Source organism: Alosa sapidissima, chromosome 3, assembly GCF_018492685.1.
Source record: "Alosa sapidissima isolate fAloSap1 chromosome 3, fAloSap1.pri, whole genome shotgun sequence".
In the NCBI taxonomy this organism is placed as follows: Eukaryota; Metazoa; Chordata; class Actinopteri; order Clupeiformes; family Clupeidae; genus Alosa; species Alosa sapidissima.
This window is the reverse complement of record NC_055959.1, coordinates 33,506,132-33,530,164: the sequence shown is the minus strand read 5'-3', so window position 1 is coordinate 33,530,164 and position 24,033 is coordinate 33,506,132. Positions and strand designations below refer to the sequence as shown.

Sequence of the window (24,033 nt, the reverse complement as noted above, 5' to 3'; positions counted from 1 at the left end):
AAGTCGGACAGAAATCATGGGAGTTGTGCTGGAATCGCGGCGCGCTCGCGTCAGTCGGAGTCAGTCCTTTCCTAGTTTTGTCGTTACGACAATATCAAACATGTTTGATATTATCGTAAGTCTTTCTAGTCGTGGCTCATGCAAATAGTGACGTGAACTATAAAAACCAATAGTGACCTCTCTCCAACACCAAACAGGAAGGGGCAAAGTAGGCGACAGCTGTAGCCTATATGATTATTTGTTATTCTTATAATATTTGTCATTTCTTATACATATTTAGTCGGCTCTTCCACGTGACAGAACAACTCTATATCGGTTAGGGATGTCACGCATGAAACAATGCTCCAGAAACACGAAAATATGACTTTGAGTTTAGTATGCTATCATTTCAGTTCCTGTTTATCTATTGCATGATGGGTAATAATTTAAAGGAATCTAGTTGCAGTCTTGTAAATAGTGACACTGTAAGATCCCTAGTCATTGCAAAATCATAGTCTGTGACTTAAAACTCTACTACTTGTCTTTAGATGTGAGAGGGTCTGAGACTGTAGTCTTTCACAAATCTTTTCCAAATCTTTGCAAATCTTTCCAAAGTCTGTCAGTGTAAGGAGGGCTTAATAGGCCTATATCGTGAAGATTTGTATTGCCATTTAAGGCACGAGCGCATCTGTGATGCCAAGCCTCACCAAGTAGCCTGTTTGTTTACAACTAACATTACATTTAATTAAACTGCTTATAGGCTATGCCGAAATAGTTTCAACATTTTGAATATCAGTGTCGGGTGAATTAGGAAATGCCTTATGGCTGAAAGCTGCTTGGGATGCCCCCTGTCAAGCAATACCTACAAAAAGTTAAAAACAGATGACATGATGCGCGTCACTGATATAATGCGCAAATCATATAGCCTAGATATTCCAATACATGTGTTTATTTTAGAGGGGATATTCGAACGTCATTTTTGAGCAATTTTGACAGCCCTAGTCCACTGTAGGCTACGCCAATCGTCTATTAACACCTTCCACCTAACCCCGGTGAGTGGGGGTCGCTATAATGTGTGTGAAATAGCACCATTGAGTAGCCTATGCGAAATAGCCTTAAAATCGTTCAGGTGTTGTGTGCCTTCTGGTTTCTCCACCTACTGGTTTCCTTGTGCGTGCATGTGCTGCAGCAGTTGTCAGACATTCACAAACAAGTTGTTTTAGGCGGTTTGAAATCGCTTTTCATACGCCATGAGCGCTCGGCTACATTACAGCCACTTGGACAAAAGACATGTAAAAAAATATATGTTTTAAAAACTAGCATTAAACTGGATTCGATCCCGCAAAAGCAACACACGCGTGACTCTCTCCATCCTGATTCCCTACTTTTTGAGCCAACTAATATGTTACGCGAATCAATTAACTATTGTAGGCTACTATTAATTAATAACGTAGGCAACACACAGGTAACATGTTGTCCAGGCTATCTGAAACAAGGGGTTGCCTCTCATCTACAACAACTGGTTACCTTGGGCTGCTACAGTCGTCAGTGCACTGTGCACAGTAGGCCTATGCTACTCTTTGTGGTTGATCAACTAAAAATAAAAGATGTATTTGGTGATGACGTTATTGTAGGCCTAGCAGACCTAAACTCTGAGAAATTAAATGGTACGAGAAACGATCTATCATCATAGCGCACCAGACCGCGATGTCTTCCAAGGGTTGAATGAAGGGAGTTTGCAAAAATTTGTGTATTTTTCAAGTCAATAAACATTCTTAATTTTCGAATGTCTTTGTCAGGGAACATCTGACTTTTAAAAACCATAGGCCTGGTAGTTGCTCAGACAAGGAGTTATAAGATAAAGGCAATATTTGTGTCACCTAATGCAGTTCAGTGAATTAGCAAGATACCATCAGAAGCCAACAATCATAAAGCACCTGTGCGCGCGCGCTCTCTCCCCTGCGCATGAAGCTGTCTGCGTGTTGTAGGCTAGATTTGCGTGAGTTCTTTCTATCTGCTTTACTTTTGTGAGTTGCGACCACCTAGGCTATGTTATAGACGTTCTATGAGGTACCAGTGTTTAGCTGTGTCACAAAACAATAAGCTTTGTCAGACTACTTTTAAAATGATATTCAGGGCTATATACATTTTAAACATTCGGGGTTGAAGACCCGACAAAGCCTTGTGTTAATTCTTCAGGTGGGAAGTGTCAGGTATTTTCATACGAGAGACGCTCTCATTGGTGGTTAGTATATGGAGTAGGGAATTGACAAAAACATATCCAATCACATTATGAGAGATGCTGAATTTAACATAAACTGAGATGTTTGATTTTAAATTAATGTAAATTTAGCCGGGACTGTAAGCTGGCACACGTGGGTGCTCGATGTTTTCAGTGGGTGCCCGAGGGACGGAGCACCCACGGTATCGCCTATGACAAGCGTATCTCGCGGTTGCATCCATTACAAACAAACATGCAAGGTGAACGTCTGGGATTGGGGAGAACACTAAATGCTCTTCTGAATAAGCACGAAGTCAAGCCTTTAAATGAAAAACACTCTTTAATAATCAAAAAAATAAACGCTAATGAAGTAAACTTGTGACCATCAAAAATCGCGTGTAACTCCGTGATAACAGGACGTAACAGGAAGGCATTTGGCTGAGCAACGGAGGTTAATATGCTCTATATTTTGTCCAAATGATGTCTGTCTATCATCGTTGCACTCGGAGAAAACCAGAATGTCTAATTTGTCCTGCGTTTCTTCTACGGCTGCAAACGGGATTCACTCGCCGTTAACCAAATATTCCTTTATTAGGGCAGGGCAGGCATATTTCTGGCTATTAAATTATTTCTAAACCAGTCTGCTAAAGTCTGTAGTGAAGTCTGTGTAGGGTTTTCCAGCTCCATTTCTTTTTACGAGACACCCTGCTCACTTGAGACCTCTGCCGGTTGTTGCAGCGTCACTGGAAAAATACAAATTAAAGTCGCGTGATCCCACGCGCGGACCGCGAGGGAAGCTGGCCAAGTCGAAGCACTGCCCACTGTACTTTCCATAAGATCATCTCTTAATGTAAATCAAACCAGGTGTTCGGCTAACTGAAATAAAACCATGTCAATCTCTAGGCATGGTGATGATGTGGGGCTATCTTAAAGGAACCGTATGTAAGAAAAATATTTCAATTAATCATAAAATGGCCCTGATATGTCACTAGACATTAAGAAATCATGTTCATTTCAAATACTTATATCACTGACAACAGTAGTCCGGCCAGGATATTGTCATTTAAAAAGTGAAGTTGCAGCCCTCAACTGATGTTGATGTTGTGTTTTGTAATTGTCATGTTGTGTTTTGGCCTGATGCGCCACCCTCCACCTATCTACTAATCACGAAGTCAGTAGTGTTTCGCCATCCGGATTGGCAACCTCGAGTCAGGGGGGAGGGGGAGGGGATACATCACTCTTCAGTATTTTGAAAGTGATTGCAGTACCAGTTTTGGCCACAATCTTACATATGGTTCCTTTAATTCCAAAGGCCAAGGGAACTTTATCAGGATGTATCCTGGATCCATGAAATAACTGGCCTTTAAAAATAAAAATCTGCCTGCCTCTATGGGAATTTAGCATAGGGGTATGTATACTTGTATACATACAGTATGTATATTCATTCACAAAGACAATTGGTGTCATTAAAGGTTGGATTTTTCCACATGCAATTAGATAATTTTCTAAAAAAATGATTTTTTATTCCTCTTTTTAGTCAACTTTACTGTAGATAGCTTCTGCTAACCACCTACTCAATACTGTGGATAACTTCTGCCAACCATATACTCACAATTAGGGTTGCCACCTGTGTCTGACAAAAATCCTGGACATTTTGACCATCCAATCGACCTTTTTGTTTGTAAGCAACGGCGCCTTTCGCACATCTAACCCAAGATAAAAATTCTAAGCGACAATTGTATAGCTAAAATTAATAAGAATGACAATTTCTAGTTATTTGTTTAGTTAATTGCTTTATTTAATAGCAGACCTTTATTATTTTGTTATATTTTCAACAGTTTTTAGTTGTGGAACCTCCACGGTGCGTGCCCCCACCACCACCACCCCCCATGTTATGCTACGTCATTTTTGTAAAGCCAATAAGGCTGTGCATACGTTAATGGACGTAGGCACGTTTCAATTAAACTGAAATACACATTTTGCGCATCATGTACAAAAATCCGGGACATTCAGTGTCCAGGATTTTTATTTTTATTTTCCTGGACAGACCATGAAAATCCTGGACAATCAGGAAAATCCTGGACAGGTGGCAACCCTACTCACAATACTGTAGATAGCTTTAGCTTCTGCTAACCACCTACTCACAATACTGTAGACAGGTTCTGCTAACCACCTACTCACAATACTGTAGATAGCTTCTGCTAACCACCTGTTCTGCTAACCACTTACTCAAGATACTGTAGATAGCTTCTGCTAACCACCTACTCACAATACTGTAGATACTACTCACAATACTGTAGATAGCTTCTGCTAACCACCTACTCACAATACTGTAGATGGCTTTAGCTTCTGCTAACCACATACTCACAATACTGTAGATAACTTCTGCTAACCACCTACTCACAATACTGTAGATAGCATCTGCTAACCACCTACTCACAATACGCACACACATCCAAAAACATGCTGCAGGCTTCTCAGCTTTATAAGCCACAGCTTTTGTCAACGACACCACGAAAATGCCTAAAATGATGGAAGTGTTGGTAAGTTGGTAATCAGCTTGGAAGTATGTGAGGCACCTGTGTGTGTGTGTGTGTGTGTGTGTGTGTGTGTGTGGAGTTTCTGGAAGAGAAAGTATGTGAAGCACCAGCAGGTAGAGTATGTAGGCCTACCTGTTTACATTACAGGAATGCTCATGCACATGATTCTATATAGAGCATCACAGTTCCGCCCCTCCTCCGAGAGAGCTTAGTTTCCGGAAGTAAATTTCCCATTCATTTCTCCCATTGACGTTTTGGAAAAATCCGTATCTAAAGAGTTTTAGAGCATGTCTAAGGCTATTCAGCTACGGAGTAACTCATAAGCATACAACATATCATTGAGTGAAAAAACGAAGAGAAAGTCCAAAAAAAGTCAAAGGTACAAGACTGTACATATCATTTCCAAGCGAAGGAACTACTCATCCCATAAACCACCCGCCTCACTGAATAGTATATAAGCAGCATGAACCAGCGCAAAATAATTTCCAACCGGCGACAGCACGTGAACCCTTTCCTCCAAACAGTGATTTTTATATAGTGAATGTGCAGTTAATAGTGTTTTGGTATTGAATGTTATATTTTCCATCGTGGATTTTATATCGTGTGTGTGAAAGCGGTTAACGTTAACGTTAGCAACATTGTGCAGTGCTTCGTATCTGACTGCCATCGTATCTGACTGCCATCCTGATGCATGGACCGGTGCATGGTCTGCTCTTGGACCACCATATTCAGTTTGCTGTGAGTTATTACACAAAATGTTCATTAAATGTACGAAGAAGTATTTCTAGGTTAATGATTGATGATATGACTCGTACAGTATGAAGGCTACAGTAGCCTAGCTAATGTTAACTAGCATTACCAACCTCCCTGCAAAACCCACCACACAACTTTGTAGGTCTTGTCCCTCATGCTGGCCCTTACAAAACCCACAAGCTAACCCTCGGAATACACAACAGTCAATAATGTGACCCGATTTAAAGTGGTTTTCACCCCTTTGGACACTCTTGATTTCGTCCTTGAAACAGTGAAATATTTACGGGGGCATGGGCGGTTTGCTAACCATTTTACTGCAGTGTCTAGCTGCTAGCCGGTGGTAGCATCCAGCTTGCATGTGCTATCAGCTAGCTAGCTAGTTCAAAATGAGGATATACAGTGCTTTTTATGCCTCGACTAAGTTGATGTTTCCTATAAACAACAATTCATGTTAATAGAAACAACAAGGTCACTAAAACATTATATGTTATACCTGTGTTGCAGCATGTAGGCTAATGCTAGCAGCATTATAATGACATTCTAATGTCTGAAAGGCTAATGATTAGCCTATCGGCTACCTGAAAAGTTAAGTGTTTAAACTAGCATTTACAGTGTTCTATTTGATCGTGTATTGGCCCTGACTAAGTTCGTGTGATATATAAACCACAATCCTTGTTGATACAAGTACCAATGTTCGTCTAGAAAGTTTTTATTCACATTAAGATTTTCGCCATAGGCAGTAAAAGACTCCATCTTTGTCAATCATTTTCGCTGATAAAGTTTCAAACTATGATCATAACGGCCTTTCCACCAATCAGAGGCATCACTGTGGGATTGTTCAGGATTGTGGGTAATGAAGTACTTATCCAAGACATCGCGATTAAAAGACATTTATTTCAAAACAAGGTTAGTGCCCCTTGAATTTTCGCCCTCTATATGACCATATACAATCGCTTAGTACAGCCGTAGCTGGTTTTGAGTATACCATGTGCAGTTAAGTTTTTATGGCTTATACCCGAATTGTCAATGGAGAAATTGCATTGAATTCTTACTTCCGGAAACTCCTGTGGGCGGGACTGTGATGCTCTATAGTGAGCTTGCAGTAGGCTGCACTGAAGATGCTGGAAGAATATCGGCCATTTTGTACAAGGAGAGGAGGAGGGTAGAGAGAAAAGGGGAGGCATAGAGGGAAAGAGGGGGGAAGAGAAAGAAAAAGATGGAGAGGGGGATAGAGGAAGGAGGAAAGTAAAGAGAGAGGAGAATAGAGGAACAGAGAGAGAAAGAAAGAGAGATGGGGATAGAGGAAGAAAGAGAGAGGAGGATAGCGGGATGAAGAGGGGAGGAGAGAGAGGGGGATAGAGGGAGAAAGATAGAAGGAGAGAGAGGAAGAGGGAGAGAAACGGGTACACTGCAGAAATCATCTGGCCTGACTTGCTTTTTCAGTCTGTGCCAACTGCTGAGTTGTGAGATAACCTGCCCGTGTGTGTGTGTGGGAGGGAAGTGTAAGAGTGTGCTGGCATTGAACACGCACTTGGCAAAGCCAGCGAAAAGAGGCGTTGTCACGGTGACAAAGCACATTGGTTGTACTCTCTCATTCGCACATATACAGATACACACAAACACACACATACACACTATATACTGTACACACAAACACTGCAACAATGGGAGAACCAGAAAAGGGAGCGTTACTCACATAGATTTCTGCGCCATAGAAGCCGTCCTGGTAGACAACACTGTATGGAGGAGAAGACAAAGACCAGAGTGTGATGCACCACTTCACAACCACACACACACAACCCAGCCATTTCCCATTTCAGAAGGGAATGGGAGACAGAGGGCCGATGGGCTTTTTCACTTAACCACATCAACTAAACTTGCCCCAATAGCCATCCACACATAACACAGACACAGAAACACACACTCACACACACACACCTCCCCGCTACCAGTCAAAATAAAACCCAGACACGGCATGGCGTCTGTGATGAAGGGGGTGGCTGAGGCGCAAACGGCCATTTTGGAATGCAGGAGCAATTTTCTGGTCTGTTAGGGTCTGTGTTGTTTGTTGATGGCCTCTCCTCCTCCACGCCTGGGAGAACCGCAGAACCAGAGCGGAACCCATAAATCACTCTGGCGCCACAGTCTAGGGCAGTTACAGATGGCCACTCACCCCTATCAGGGGCAGTTAGAGGCCCTATGCTGCTGCGCTGGGGTATTAGAGTGTTGAAGCTGGAGGCTGCTCAATGACAGTAGCAGGATAAAAGGTGTGTGTGCAAGTGTGTGTGTGTGTGCGTTGTGGGGGGGGGGGGGGGATTGTGGGGGCGGTGGTTGTGTGCTGAGTTCTGGCCAGCACAGACGTCAGCTACACATGGGACCAGCTAGCGCTTGTGGCACCATTCAATTACATATGGGACCAGCTAGCGTTAGCGCCACCATTCAATTACACATGGGACCAGCTAGCGTTAGCGCCACCATTCAATTAAGTGCCCACGGGGACCCAGGTTCGAATCCGACCTGCGTTCATATCCTGGTCCCACCTCATCTCTCTCTCCCACTTACTTCCTGTCTCACTCTTCACTGTCCTATACAAATAAGGGCAAAAAGCCCAAAAAGCCTCTCCAGCACTGGCCTGTTTGGGAGGAATGCACTTCAGCTGCCGCTGAAGCCAATCCTTTCGGGCTACAGACAGGAGAAGGCGAGGCTTGTCCTGGAGCTGAGGGTGTGTGTCAGATCCATCTGTGCAGGACACGAAAGCCCCAGTTCCAACAGGTCGCAAGTGGAGGGCAGAACCGGCAGTCAACCAGGCTATCAGGGAACTGGCCTGGGGTGGGGGACTGCTCCAAAGATGTGGTCCAAAGCCACTAGGGAGGAGAGGAAAGAGCTAGTGATCTCCAAGGTGGTCAGGACAGAGGAGGAGAACTATCAGATCAAAGCCCTTAGCCAGCGCCAGCAAGGACACTGGAAGACCAGGGAAGAAGTAATAAGCAGGACCGTAGGTTGGGCCAACATGTGGAAGATCCCCCAAGCCAGGCTGTGGTATGGCTCAGAGGAGAGCTGCCAACTCTGCAATGTCCCAAATCTAAGCCTGCAGCACATCCCGTCAAGCTGCAAAACAGCACTGACCCAGGGTCAGTACAGGTGGCCTGTGGACGTCCTGCGGACGCTGGTGGAGATCCTGGAGGCACGCAGGACAGAACCAGCCAGGGAGCGCCAATCACAGTCATCAAGGCGGCCGATCCATGTCGTCAGAGAGGGAGAAGGGGCCCCTAACATCACGCAGTTACAGAGTCAGGCAGTTGTGAGTGGAACCTGAGAGTGAACCTCGATCGGCAGCTCAGGCAGCCAACCTTCGACCAGACATCATTCTCTGGTCTGCCACAGCTCGGGCAGTAATCTTGGCAGGTGCTCTGGAGGTGTTTCTTATTTTTGACTGAGGGAGTGAAACCAGCACATGGATGAAAAAGTCAGTATACTTTCAATAAAGGAGGTGTAAAAAATGCTGAGAATCTTCCTGTTCACTCCAAAGGAGTAAAGTTTCCTCAAGAAATACTGCCTCTGTTGACATTTTTAATAATCACCTCTGTATTAGAGTCAAATCGCAGTTTGTCATCAATGACAGTGCCCAGGTATTTATACTCATGTACAACTTCCACTGGTTCTCCATGGATTGTAGTTGTAGTCCTGTTTCCTCCATGCTTAGTGAAGTCAATGAACATCTCCTTGGTCTTTGTAACATTTATCTCCAAAAAGGAGCCATCACACCATTCCCCAAACTCACTGAGGACAGGCCTGTGATCTTGGACCGAACCATGTAGCAGGGAAAGGGGAACAGTGTGGTCAGCAAACTTCACTAGATGACGATCAGCATGGCGACTTCTACAGTCATCTGTGTACAAGATGAAAAGTAGTGGTGAGAGGACACAACCCTGGGGTGAGCCAGTGGACGTGTATCTGATGTCAGAGAAACCTCTTGTTGACCAGCACCGCCTGTGTTCTTTGGGTCAGAAAGTCTGTAATCCACAGAATTAGCTGATGATCCAGGTTGAAATAGTCCAAGGTTTTTAGCCAGCATGTTGAATGGTGTTAAAGGCAGACGAGAAATCCGCAAATAGGAGCCGGGCAAAAGAATTTGGGCTTTCTACATGTTCATGGATGGCATTCAATATGTAGATTTTGGCATCATCCACCCCTCTTCCATCTTTGAAGCTGTGGCGCTGATAATGTGAGCTTTCACAATCCTCTCAAAGGACTTCATAACAAGGGAGGTGAGGGCTATGGGTCTTAGGTCATTCAGGACTTTAAGACTGCTCTTCTTGGGAATGGGAATGATTGTGGTGTGTTTCCATGACTGTGGGACATTGGCAGTAGATAGAGACCTCTGGAATATCTGCTGGGAAAATGGGAGTCACAGGCCCCAAACTCAGAAAGGCTCTGAAAGACCTGGCCGAGGAGACTGAGCAGGGAAGCTTCTGGCTTTGGTTTAGAAGGAAGGGCCAGGCATGGGGAAAGCAAGGGTCCTAGGGTCACCTGCAGGGGGCGGCAGAGAGACGTCCTTGCCATTGCTCCACCACCGTGAGATGTTCCGGGATTAATAGAGACATCAATGAAGGGTGGCTCCTGGCTGATGACCCTGCAGCTACCCGCAATGGCACCGTCGGAGGTGCGGCGAGCAGAAATACTCAGCAGGCAGTCACCTGCCGGTGCTACCACCTTTGGATCTGCGTGTGTGTGTGTGTGTGTGTGTCTATGTGTGTGTGTGTGTGTATGTCCGTGTGTGGTGAGTATGTGTGTTTGTGTGTGTGTGTGTATTTGTGAGTGTGTGTGTGTGTGTATTTGGATTGTGGTGTGTAGGAAGACTCACGCTCCGTAGGAGGGGATGGGAGGGGGAGGGGGGGCGGCCCGGAATGTGTTGTAGACGGCCCTGCCCCTCCCTCGCAGGTGAGCGCCTCTGTATGCCACCGCCGCCCCTGTGGCTGGGTAGGGAAACCCCGTCACTGCAGGGAGGGAGACAGAGAGAGAGAGAGAGAGAGAGAGAGAGAGAGGGCTTTTCTCAATATGCGTTCTTTTCTATACTTGTGTTCTCATGAACTTGAAAATCGTTCTGAAACGTCATCAATCACCGCCGAAGTACTGTTCCAATTCACAAGTTCGCATTTATTCAAGAACGCATAACATTCCCGGAAGTGTTCTCGAATCGTTGGTTTTATCAAGGATGCATCGGGTGGTGACTTGGTGGCTTGAAGATTCCACAATGCATTACGTCAGCTCAGCCGTGACACTCACATAAGAGAAATGGCAGCATTGATACATAATAGGCCTACCTATCATAATTGCTGCTACAATCCGATCCATGTTTAGGCTATAAACGGTAGGCTACAGGCTTCACAACTAACGTTAATCATAACTGTCACTTAAACTGCGAACTTTAAACGTTGTTCCCGCCATCGGCAAGTGAATATATTGTTATTAATATTTAGCCTAATAAAAAAAATCAATGAGAAACAAACTTAAACAAGCTGGTGAATTATATATTTTATTGTAAATGTCAGAAATACTGGGTAGACCAATAGAGCAATAGGTAAATGACTAGACTCCCGAGCTGTTCCGAGAGAAGCTGCCGTTGGCAAGAACGCTGCTGTCTCAAACTGCAAATTGAGCGTCCTGTGTCCTCGCGTTCTCCAGAGTCTGGACTCACGATCTTAACTTTTCAAGTTCGAACTTTCAAGAACGGGAGACCGTTCTTTAGCGTACTTTGTATCGAGAAAAAAAAAAAGCCCAGAGAGAAATTGGCAGTAGATAGCAGCAGCAGCAGCCCTGCTCAGTAGCAACCCCTTCCACTCTTAACCTCCAGCCTACCCTACCAGAGAAGAGTGATCTTGGGGAGATAAAAGAGATGCTGCACATTATCTGCAGCAGACTACTGGCTTGTGCTCAGTAACTGAAATGTGAAAAAAAGAGATCAATTTGACATACTGAATTTTTTTTTTTTTAAAAATCGATATATATGTATTGTACTGTATTTTACTGCATAATATCGCATACTACAAATCTCTTTAAAGGTTCTCTAACATAAATAACTTCTTGCTATTGTATTGTACTATACTGCATATTACAAATCTCTTTAAATGTTTTCTAACATATAGATAACTTCTTAGGTAGCAACTATTTTGTTTTATTTGTTTAGATATCTGTTTTATAATGGTCCAATCTGACTGTTTACATGTGTTCATTTGTTATTAGCTGCTGGAACATTCAGGGTCTTTACTCATCAGCCTTTGGCCTGAAAAGTAGGGACCCCGAATTCTTGAAAAGTATCGCAAATGTTGATATTCTTCTATTAACGGAAACATGGTGTGGTAGAGACACGCCAACTGGTTGCCCGTCAGGTTATGGGGAAATAGTATTACCCTCCCACAAAGCAAAAAATGTAAGACGTGGTCGAGCTTCAGGAGGACTTTTGATGTGGTATAGGGCAAGTCTTGCCAAACACATATCAGTCATCACAACAGGAAAATCCCACTGCTGGTTAAACATTGACAATAAGACTGGCATATCAAAACAACACACATATCTATGCGCAGTATATGCCCCCCCAGCAGACTCTCCTTATTTTGATGAGGAACTTATCCACACAATTCAAACTGAAACAAGCAATTTCCAGGCCCAGGGAAATGTGCTATTGTGTGGCGATTTTATTTGCAAGGACAGGAAATGACCCTGACCAAAATGACCAACAAGGCAATAACCATGTGTTTGGTAGGATCACCCCATATACCACACCTCAACCAAAGAAACAATCTAGACCTTACTGTAAACAAAAGTGGTAGAGTTAGTGCACCTCTGTCAAGCCTTAGGCCTGTATATACTTAATGGCAGGATAAAAGGGGACTCTTTAGAGAGGTTCACATGTTGTTCATCTCTTGGAAGCAGTGTAGTTGACTACGCAGTCACTGACATGGACCCCACCTCCTTAAATGCATTCACTGTCAGGCAGCAAACTGCTCTTTCAGACCATAATCAAATTAACATCTTTCTGAAAATGATTTCTGAATCCAGAAACACTAATGCAGAGTCCAATAAGCTGTATAAACTAAATTCGACCTACAGATGGACTCCAAACAGCACAGAAAAATTTACATAGGCACTTAACTTACCTGAATTAGCTGAACATATTAATAATTTTACTAACAAAAAGTTCACTAACAATGAAACTTGTATAAATATGGCTGTGAAAGAGCTGAACATGATTTTCCAACAGGCAGCACAAGGCTGAACTAGTAAGAAAAACCAAACATAAAAAGAAAAAAGCAAGATCATGATTGGTTTGACTCTGAATGCCAAAATATTAGAAAACAGTTGAGGCAAGTGTCAAACCTGAAACACCATCAGCCTGAAAACACAGCCCAGAATGAAATATTGCGAAAAGTTGAAAAACTTCAAACAAACAATTAATAGGAAAAAAATGAATCATGCTAACCAAATTCTACACCAAATTGAAGACTCCATCAACAACAACCAGTTCTGGGAGAAGTGGAATAATTTGAGCACAGCTAAATCATACGAATCAGCCCTACCAATTCAAAATGAAATAACATGGATTAAACACTTTCAAAAGCTGTACAGTGAAATACCATCTGAACAGTTAAACCCAAATCAGAACCATATAAAAGAAAAACTTCAAAATTTAGAATCTATTATTAAAAACAATCAAAACCCCGTTGATTATCCCATCTCAATAGAAGAATTGGCACAAAAACTAAAATCACTAAAACCCAAAAAGGCATGTGGTCCAGGCAGTATCAGAACTGAGATGCTAACATACAGCACCCCCACATTGCAAAAAGCTGTGCTCAATCTTGTCCTTAGTTCTGGCTATTTTCCTGACACCTGGAATCAAGGGATTATTACCCCAATCCATAAAAGTGGAGACAAATTGGAACCAAATAACTACAGAGGTATCTGTGTGAACAGTAAACTGGGGAAGGTATTTAGTTGTATTTTAAATGACAGGCTTCAAACCTTCCTTAACGAACACAATACCCTGAGTAAAAGCCAAATTGGATTTCTCAAAAACCACCGAACAACAGATCACATTTACACCCTGCACACCCTAATCAATAAACATGTAAAATACAAAAATAATGGAAAGATATTTGCTTGTTTTGTAGATTTTAAAAAAAGCATTTGACTCTATTTGGCATAATGGATTATAATACAAACTTTTGCAAAGTGGTGTAGGGGGTAAAACCTTCGATTTAATTAAATCAATGTACTCAAATTCTAAATTCAGTATAAAAATTGGAGAAAAACGGACAGATTTTTTCACACAAAATAGAGGAGTGAGGCAGGGCTGTAGTCTAACATTATTCAATATTTACATCAATGAGTTAGCGGTGCAGTTGGAACAGTCTACAGCCCCTGGACTCAGACTCCAAAAAACAGAGGTCAAATCCCTGCTTTTTGCCGATGACTTGGTTCTTATGTCGCCCTCACAACAGGGACTGCAACAGCTCCTCGATCAGCTGGAGCAGTACTGCCAGTCCTGGGCCCTGGCAGTAAATCCAACAAAGACCAAAGTTATGATCTTCCAAAAAAAAGCCCACAGATACAGGTTCAGCCTAGGCAGCACCGCCCTAGAGCACACAATGCAGTACACGTACCTTGGTCTAGTACTTACTGCATCAGGAAGTTTCAGCATGGCAGTGAATGCACTAAAAGAAAAAGCCCGAAGAGCACTCTATGCTATAAAAAGAAAATTTCACAAAATAAACATTCCAATTACAATCTGGTGCAAAATATTTGACAGCATAATCCAGCCAATTGCGCTGTATGGAAGCGAGGTTTGGGGTCCACTCAGTATGCACGACTACACAAAGTGGGACAAGCATCCAACTGAAGCCCTACATGCAGAATTCTGCCGAACAATATTAAAAGTTCCAACAAAAACACCCAACAATGCATGTTGGGCAGAATTAGGCCGCTTTCCATTGGCATTAAGTATTCAAAAAAGAACCTTAAAATTCTGGATGCATTTGAACAGCAGTCCCAAAAACTCTCTCCATTTTGAGGCACTGAAAACCCAGGAGCTGAACCCTGAAAAGAGTCCTCTGAGCCAGCTGGTACTGAAGTTAACTAACTCAATAACAAAAACTAACAAAGATCAAGCTCAGTCCAGCGCTGCTTACCAAACATCAATAAGAGTCAACAAAATAATGAATCAAGCAAAAGAAGATTATTTAGACCATTGGACAAACCAAAGTAGAATGAATTCCTATCTGATCCTAAAAAGAGAATATGAATTGGCTGAATATCTCATCTCTGTCTGAGATACGAAGCAGAGGCACATCCTGACCAAGTACAGGCTCAGTGACCACAATCTAGCAATAGAAACAGGCAGGCACAGAAAAACCTGGCTGCCAAGAGATCAAAGATGATGTGGTCACTGTCAGGCAGAGGAGGTTGAGACAGAGGAGCACCTTCCTTTTTCTTTCTTCAGTGCCCAAAATATGACGCTTTAAGACATAACAGACCTTTTTCACGAACATCCAAAAAGTCATACCAAATTTTGTAGACATTGAAGACAATAATAAAATGGCCATACTTCTTGGAGAAGGGCCCTCTGCTGCCCTGGCAGCACAACATGTCTTAAAATGTCACCACATGAGGGACATGGTATAGAAGAAAAAAACAAAGATCTGTCTGTGTTAACAGACACATACATGTTCCTGTGCATAAATATATACTTATACATATGTACTCACTGACCCACACACGCGCGCGTACACACACACACACACACACACACACACACACACACACACACACACTCACTCACTCACTCACTCACTCACTCACATGCTATTGTTTATTCTGTGTTCACATGTTTACCTGCATTGCTGTATGTCTATTTTCTTTCTTTTGTGACACTACTGTGTTATCTGTAACACTGGCTTTGGCAACACTGTATCCAAACAGTCATGCTAATAAAGCTCCTTTGGATTGAATTGAATTGAAATTACAGAATTAGAGAAACACAGATTCAGTGACACTGTTTAGCTATACAAACTGGCCAATACAAATCTAAAAAAAAACTCACACACACACAGACGGACATGGACACAGACACACACATGGGCGTGGATACGCACATACAATAACATAACATATGCACACACTACACATACTACACACACACACACAGACGGACACACACACATGGACACACATACACACAGACGGACATAGACACACAAACATGGACACGGACACACGAGGACACACACATACAGTACACACACTACACATACAACACATTCTACACACACACACATACAGTACACACACTACACACACACACACATACAGACACGGACGCAGACATGGGCACACGAGGACACACACATACACACACTACACATACTACACACACACACACACACACACACATACAGACGCAGACACACACACATGGACACGGACACACAGACACACACATAGCTCATAGAGTTCAAAACGTATTAGGTTTCAGAGTCTTTTTTAGTGTAAGTGTGTATGTGTGTGTGCACATGTGTGTGTGTGTCTGTGTGTTAGAAGCAGACAGTGTGTGCTTTCTCATCTGTCAAACGATTGAATTGGGTGAGAGGACAATAGACTTGTGGCACATTGTCCAATATAGGCTGAGCAATCTGTATGACACACACACACACACACACACACATACACTCTCTCTCTCTCTCAATGGAGACTGAGCAGGCTGTCACACAGACGATTTATGGTGACCAATTCCTCTGATCTTCTTCCAGAATCCTCCCCTGATAAAGATAGATTAATCACCTGTACACACACACAAACAGACACACATAAACACACACACACACATACACTCTCTCTCTCTCTCCTTCTCTCTCTCTCTCTCTGGAGCCATAATTACTCCCATCTGCCGTTTGCACTTGTGTGTTTTTTTCTCAGAAGAACATCGGTTCCGCTCCAGTTGGGATGGTTCTCTGAAGAACATCGGTTCCGATCCAGTTAGGATGGTCCTCAGAAGAACATTGGCTCGATTCCGATCCAGTTGGGATGGTCCTCTGAAGAACATCGGTTCCGATCCAGTTAGGATGGTCCTCAGAAGAACATTGGCTCGATTCCGATCCAGTTGGGATGGTCCTCTGAAGAACATCGGCTCGGTTCCGATCCAGTTGGGTTGGTCTTCTTAAGAACATCGATTCCGATCCAGTTGGGATGGTCCTCTGAAGAACATCGATTCCGATCCAGTTGGGTTTGTCCTCTGAAGAACATTGGCTCGCTTCCGATCCAGTGGGTATAGTTCTCTGAAGAACATCGGCTCGGTTCCGATCCTGATGAGAGGAACTGTCCAGTGTAGTTGTCAGTAAGGTGAAGTGCGGTCAGTAGGACCATTCTGGAGGTTCTATATGGCGGGAATACTATATTTTATTTCTATTCAACTCTGTGGGGTGCGATTGTGTGTGAGTGTGTGTGTGTGTGTGTGTGTCTGTGTCTGTGTCTGTGTGTATGCAGCATATGGTACTGTTTAGATGTTGGCAAACTTCACAGCACGTTCAGACGACTTGAAGAATTAGCTGCCAATAAATCTTGAGTAATGTTTGCCTCAGCCATCTAGCCAAGCAGCTGAAACACAAGACTGCATGTGTGTCCATATGGGACTTTGTCACCCTGGATGTGTGTGTCTGTCTCAGTGCATTCATATGCTGTCTGTATGCATGCACATGTGTGTGTGTGTGTGTGTGTGTGTGTTTGTAGGTCAGTGTTAATATGTGCATGTAAGTGTACACTTATGAACACAAGTGTTTGTGAATATGTACATGTGAGAGCCTGTTTGTTTGTATAACTGTGCATGTGAAATTGTGTGCATGCATGTGTGTGTGTGTCTGTGTGTGTGTGTGTGAGAGAGAGAGAGTGGTAATTGAGTTTATGAGCGAGTGTGTCTGTACTGGTCTGTGTGTGTGTGTGTGTGTGTGTGTGTGTGAGTGTTTGTATGTCAATATATGTGTGTGTGTGAGAGTGTGTCTGTAATGGTGTGAGTGTCTGTCGGTTTAAGGGGGAGTACTATGTGAAATAAAAATGATGGATGATGCCGCTCTGTCAACGCAGTTATTTAGTGTGTCTCTGTATGTGTGCGTCTGTGTGTGTGTCTGCGAGTGTGTGTGTGTGTGAGAGAGAGAGAGAGAGTGTGTGTGTATGTCTGTGGGAGAGAGTTTGTGTGTGGGCATGTGTGTGTGGTGTGTGTGTGTGTGTGTGTGTTATTTAGTGCCGGGTTGTAAAGCTGTCTGCCGGTGAGCAGATTTTAGTCTAATGAATGGCCGCAGCCCTTTTCCTGTCTGCAAATGAAACAAGAGCATTTCCCCCACATTAGGATGCAGTGAGCCCAACTCTACAAAACTCACTTTAAATACCAAACGCACACACACACACACACGCACACATGCACACACTCACATACATGCACACACACACACAAACACACACACACACACACAATTCTTGAATTTCCCCTTGGGGATCAATAAAGTATCTATCTATCTATCTATCTATCTATCTATCTATCTATCACACACACACACACACTGCAGCACTCACATTAAATACCACACACACACACACACACTGTAGAGCTGACTTTAATTACCACACACACACACAAACACACACTCACTGCAGAGATCACTTTAAAGGAGAACTCTAAGAACAACCTAGAGTCTACTTTTGGATGGCAATGATTGAAAACATTTGTTGGGGACCAAAAGGATGTTAAACAAAGTAATTTTGAGCACAATTGGAATATGCCTTCAAATCCAAAAAGCATTTAGTGGTAGCCTTGAGGGCAAGCCTACTGGACAGTAGTTTGCATGACACTCGGTAATCGAGCAAGATGGTGGTGACCAGAAGAAGAGTTTAGTAATGTGCTTACAGCACAAACAGTCATTTCAGAGTTCAATTTCTATACACATGCAAAGTTCCATATACATGTACAAAGTTCCATTTCTATACACTTACAAAGTTCCATTTCTATACATGTTCAAAGTTATATTTCTATACACTTACAGAGTTCCATTTCTATACATGTTCAAAGTTATATTTCTATACACTTACAAAGTTACATTTCTATACACATTCAAAGTTTTATTTCTATACACTTACAAAGTTACAAAGTTACATTTCTATACACTTACAAAGTTCAAATGAGTTTGGTTTGTCTGTAAGAACCCTTTCCACAGTACCTTAGAAGTGAAGTGTGATGATATTTTGAACCTGGTCAGTGGTGTAAAGTAGCTATTTATTTTGATGTAGCTACTGTACACACCACTATTTTATTTTATGACACTATTTCACGCTATTTCACGCTAATTCAAGCTATTTGAGACTATTTTGTATTAAGATATAAGATAAAGACCTTCATTTACATTGATTGGCATTCATACACTCTCTAGGATAGTTTTCAATTACATAGAGAGAGAGAGAAAGAGAGAAAGAGAGAGAGATACACCAGCCCATACTCGGGTAATTTTACCTGCATAAAATTCAGGACCATAGACAGCTCCCACCACCGGATTCAACTTCCAGCCTGCAGACAACAGCAGAACAGAACAGATCTTTAAACTTTACACTTTAAACTTTACACTTCAGCAGGAGCTTCCAGCAGAACAGAAAAGGAGAGAACAGGAGAATGCTGCATTACTTTTTACACAAACAGCATATTCCAGCCTACTTCCATCAAGAGAGTAGTAACAGAGTATTGCAAGAAATGACAGTTTACAGTTATTACAGACACCAGAGGATGTGACTGGACATCTTTAGAGAGAACGAGGGAGTTGATTTTGGACACATATCACACACAGGCAACTCGTACTTATGAAGAAAGAACCAGAACCATAGGGAGCAAGGAGGAAGGGAAGAGAGTAAGAGAGGAGGAAGAGAGAGGGAGAGAGAAAGAGAGAGAGAAAAAGAGAGAAAATGAAGAGAGAGAGAGGGAGAGAAAAGGGGGAGAGAGAGAGGAAGAGAGAAAGAGAGAGAGGGAGAAATCAATGTTGGAGGAGCCAGAGCTGCATCAGAAGCAGTTTAGCGATGGAAAGGAAATCAAGAACATGGACGTGTAGAGAAACAGAGCTAGAGAGAGAGAGATGGAGGGAAGAGAGAGAGATGGAGAGAGGAAGGAGGGGAGAGAGATGGAGGGAAGGGAGGATAAAGAGATGGAGCTGTAGAAGGAAAGACATAAAAAGAGAGAGAGAGAGAGTTAGAGGAGAGAGAGTAATGGAGGAGACTGAGGAGGAAAAGAGAGAAGAGAACAGAAATAGGTTGAAACAGATTAAAAAAGAATGGGACTGAGAGAGAAAGAGAGAGGGATAGAGAGAGAGAGGGAGAGAGAGAGGTTCAACACCCATTTATTGGATTGTTCCTCAAACCATGGAATTAGGACTGAGATGGAGAGAAAGAGAGAGAGAGTGAAAAAAGAGAGAGAGAGAGAGAGAAAGAGTGAAAAAGAGAGAGACCCCCAGCACCCCCAAAGTTCAGTGTGTATATTTTATTTCTATTCAGACTGCAGCTCCACAGACAACTCTCTATGAATGGGGTGCGATTGTGTGTGTGTGTGTATGTGTGGAGAGAGCGTTTACCGTTTGTATAGGGGTTAGCAACTTTCTTGTTCGTCATTACTCTTGCTGTTGCATTGTTGACCTGTATAAAGAAGCAGAGAGATTACTCTGGAACCCCAACACACACACACACACACACACACACACACACACACACACACACACACACGCGCACAGACACACGCACACACACACACACGCACGCACACACACATACCCCCCAATACTTGGACATTCCAGCATTCTGTACATGCACAATTCATGCATTTAAGATAAACATACCTGCTGGTTCAGTGTGGATCATACGAGATCTTTCTCTCTAACACACACACACACACTCACACACACACACACACACACACACACACACACACACACACGTCTGCATCCCATCTCTTCTTTCGATCTGTAATCACTTGACCCTGACTCCACTGGAGCAGTGACCTCCAATATCCCATCAGCCCCTCTGTCTCAGGCCATCACATCAGGTAGAGACACACACGCACACACACGCACACACACACACACAAATACATACACACACACACACACACACACACACACACACACACACACACACACACACACATACTCACACTAATACACACACACACACACACACACACAAACACACACATACACACACTCGCACACACACACACACACCCACACACACACACCACAAAGATACTACAATGATACTATTTTATTAAATAATATTATTTAAAAAAAGGTACAAACTCTTTTTATCATTCTTTGATATAAAGTATGCACCATAATACAAACTGTGAATACGTTTAACTGTTTATCTTTCCAATCCCTATTTAAATCGGAGCTTTGAATTTGTATGTATTTGTAATAAACCTTTGGATTCAATTCAAAACATGTGGATTTAGATCATTATTGGATGCATAGGTGAGACATTCCAGCTTAGTCACCATTGCAGTTATTAGTGGGACAGAAGCAATAACCACTATATCCTTATATTCTGATATCCTCATAGTGATATATCTATATATCCTTACATCCTCATATCCTCATATCCTTATAGTGATATATCTATATATCCTTATATCCTCATATCCTTATAGTGACATATCTATATATCCTTATATCCTTATATCCTCATATCCTCATATCCTTATATCCTCATATCCTTATAGTGATATATCTATATATCCTCATATCCTTATATCCTTATATCCTCATATCCTCATAGTGATATATCTATATATCCTCATATCCTCATATCCTTATTGTGATATGTCTATATATCCTCATATCCTTATAACCTCATATCCTTATAGTGATATATCTATATATCCTCATATCCTCATATCCTTACATCCTCATATCCTCATATCCTCATATCCTTATATTCTTATAGTGATATATCCTCATATCCTCATATCCTTATATCCTCATAGTGATATATCTATATATCCTTATATCCTTATATCCTCATAGTGATATATCTATATATCCTCATATCCTTATATCCTTATATCCTCATAGTGATATATCTATATATCCTCATATCCTTATGATATATCTATATATCCTTATATCCTCATAGTGATATATCTATATATCCTTATATCCTCATAGTGATATATCTATATATCCTTACTTCCTTATATCCTCATAGTGATATATCTATATATCCTTATATCCTCATAGTGATATATCTATATATCCTTACTTCCTTATATCCTCATAGTGATATATCTATATATCCTTATATCCTCATAGTGATATATCTATATATCCTTACTTCCTTATATCCTCATAGTGATATATCTATATATCCTTATATCCTCATAGTGATATATCTATATATTCTTACTTCCTTATATCCTCATAGTGATATATCTATATATCCTTATATCCTCATAGTGATATATCTATATATCCTTACATCCTTATATCCTCATAGTGATATATCTATATATCCTTATATCCTCATAGTGATATATCTATATATCCTTACTTCCTTATATCCTCATAGTGATATATCTATATATCCTTATATCCTCATAGTGATATATCTATATATCCTTATATCCTCATAGTGATATATCTATATATCCTTACTTCCTTATATCCTCATAGTGATATATCTATATATCCTTATATCCTCATAGTGATATATCTATATATCCTTACATCCTTATATCCTCATAGTGATATATCTATATATCCTTATATCCTCATAGTGATATATCTATATATCCTTACTTCCTTATATCCTCATAGTGATATATCTATATATCCTTATATCCTCATAGTGATATATCTATATATCCTTATATCCTCATAGTGATATATCTATATATCCTTACTTCCTTATATCCTCATAGTGATATATCTATATATCCTTATATCCTCATAGTGATATATCTATTTATCCTTACATCCTTATATCCTCATAGTGATATATCTATATATCCTTATATCCTCATAGTGATATATCTATATATCCTTACTTCCTTATATCCTCATAGTGATATATCTATATATCCTTATATCCTCATAGTGATATATCTATATATCCTTATATCCTCATAGTGATATATCTATATATCCTTACTTCCTTATATCCTCATAGTGATATATCTATATATCCTTATATCCTCATAGTGATATATCTATTTATCCTTACATCCTTATATCCTCATAGTGATATATCTATATATCCTTATATCCTCATAGTGATATATCTATTTATCCTTACATCCTTACATCCTTATATCCTTATATCCTCTTATCTGTGTCATTATATCACAGCATTCCTCTGGATTGGCAGGAGGGAGAGTGAGAGAGAAAGAGAGAGGAGAGAGAGTGAAAGAGAGAGAGAAGGAAAAGAGGAAGGAGAGGGAGGTGGGAGAGGAGAGAGAGGGAGAAAGAAAGAGAGTGAAAGACAGACGGGAGAGAGAAAGTGAAAGAGGGAGAGTAAGAGAGAGAGGTGGGAGAGGGAGAGAGAGGAGGGAGACCTCTTGCTTAGCAGGATTAGCTAACTGCTCTTATCTTGTGCTTGTGAAGCTCCATACACACACACACACACACACACACACACACACACACACACACACACACACAAATTAGGGACTGGGTGATGGGGTGTCAACAACACACACACACCTGTAAGCATTGGATGTATTGTTAATTAACATTAATGCCGTTTCATATCCACCACAGGGGAGAGAGAGAGAGAGAGAGAGAGAGAGAGAGGGGAGAGAGAGAAGGAGAGAGAGAGATAGGGGGAGGAAGGAGAGAGAGAAAAAGAGAGAGAGAAGGAGAGAGAGAAAAAGAGAGAGGGGGGGGGGAGAATGGAAACACACACACACACACAGCTGATCAAAATTTAACCCGTGAATTCGCTATCATTTTCTCAAATGAAATGAGGACTACACTACACTGCAATTGCTTGCAAACACACATACTCTCTCTCTCTCTCTCTCTCTCTCTCTCTCTCTCTCTCTCTCTCTCTCTCACACACACACACACACACACACACACACATACACACAAACAAGTAGATATTCAAACAGACCCTACCCAAATGGCTATTCCACAAACACAAACATACCAGTATGGAGTCTAATCAGACTGCATCATGCATGTTTACACACCAACACAAACACATATGATTACACAAGTGTGTGTACACACACACACTGCAAACACACACGTCCACTCGGTGTCAGTAGATGCTTCCGGTTTACAGCCACAGATTCCCATTGATACCCAGCCATGCTTGAACGTAACCGGCATTCCCAGTCTTAGGCAAGCATTCCAGTCCAGCATTCCAGTTAGATTTTATAAGGGGGGGGGGGGTCAGAATGGGGGTGAGGGGGGTCAGGCAGAGAGGCAGGCGGGGCCAGTTGTATTGGGGGTTGCGGGGGGGGGG

At 41.9% G+C, this 24,033-nt stretch overlaps 1 protein-coding gene across 3 annotated transcripts in view; it reads right to left on the bottom strand.

The window, feature by feature from the left end:
• The window catches only part of LOC121705237 (RNA binding protein fox-1 homolog 3-like), a 459,068-nt gene that overhangs the window by 16,771 nt on the left and 418,264 nt on the right, over positions 1–24,033 (bottom strand). For all 3 annotated transcript variants that reach the window (XM_042086105.1, XM_042086106.1, XM_042086104.1), the window contains 4 exons: positions 20,145–20,205; positions 19,043–19,096; positions 10,358–10,490; positions 7,190–7,229 (listed from right to left, as the gene is read on the bottom strand). In XM_042086105.1, coding sequence (XP_041942039.1) covers positions 7,190–7,229; positions 10,358–10,490; positions 19,043–19,096; positions 20,145–20,205 — 288 coding nt within the window. The remainder of the gene's footprint in view (positions 1–7,189; positions 7,230–10,357; positions 10,491–19,042; positions 19,097–20,144; positions 20,206–24,033) is intronic.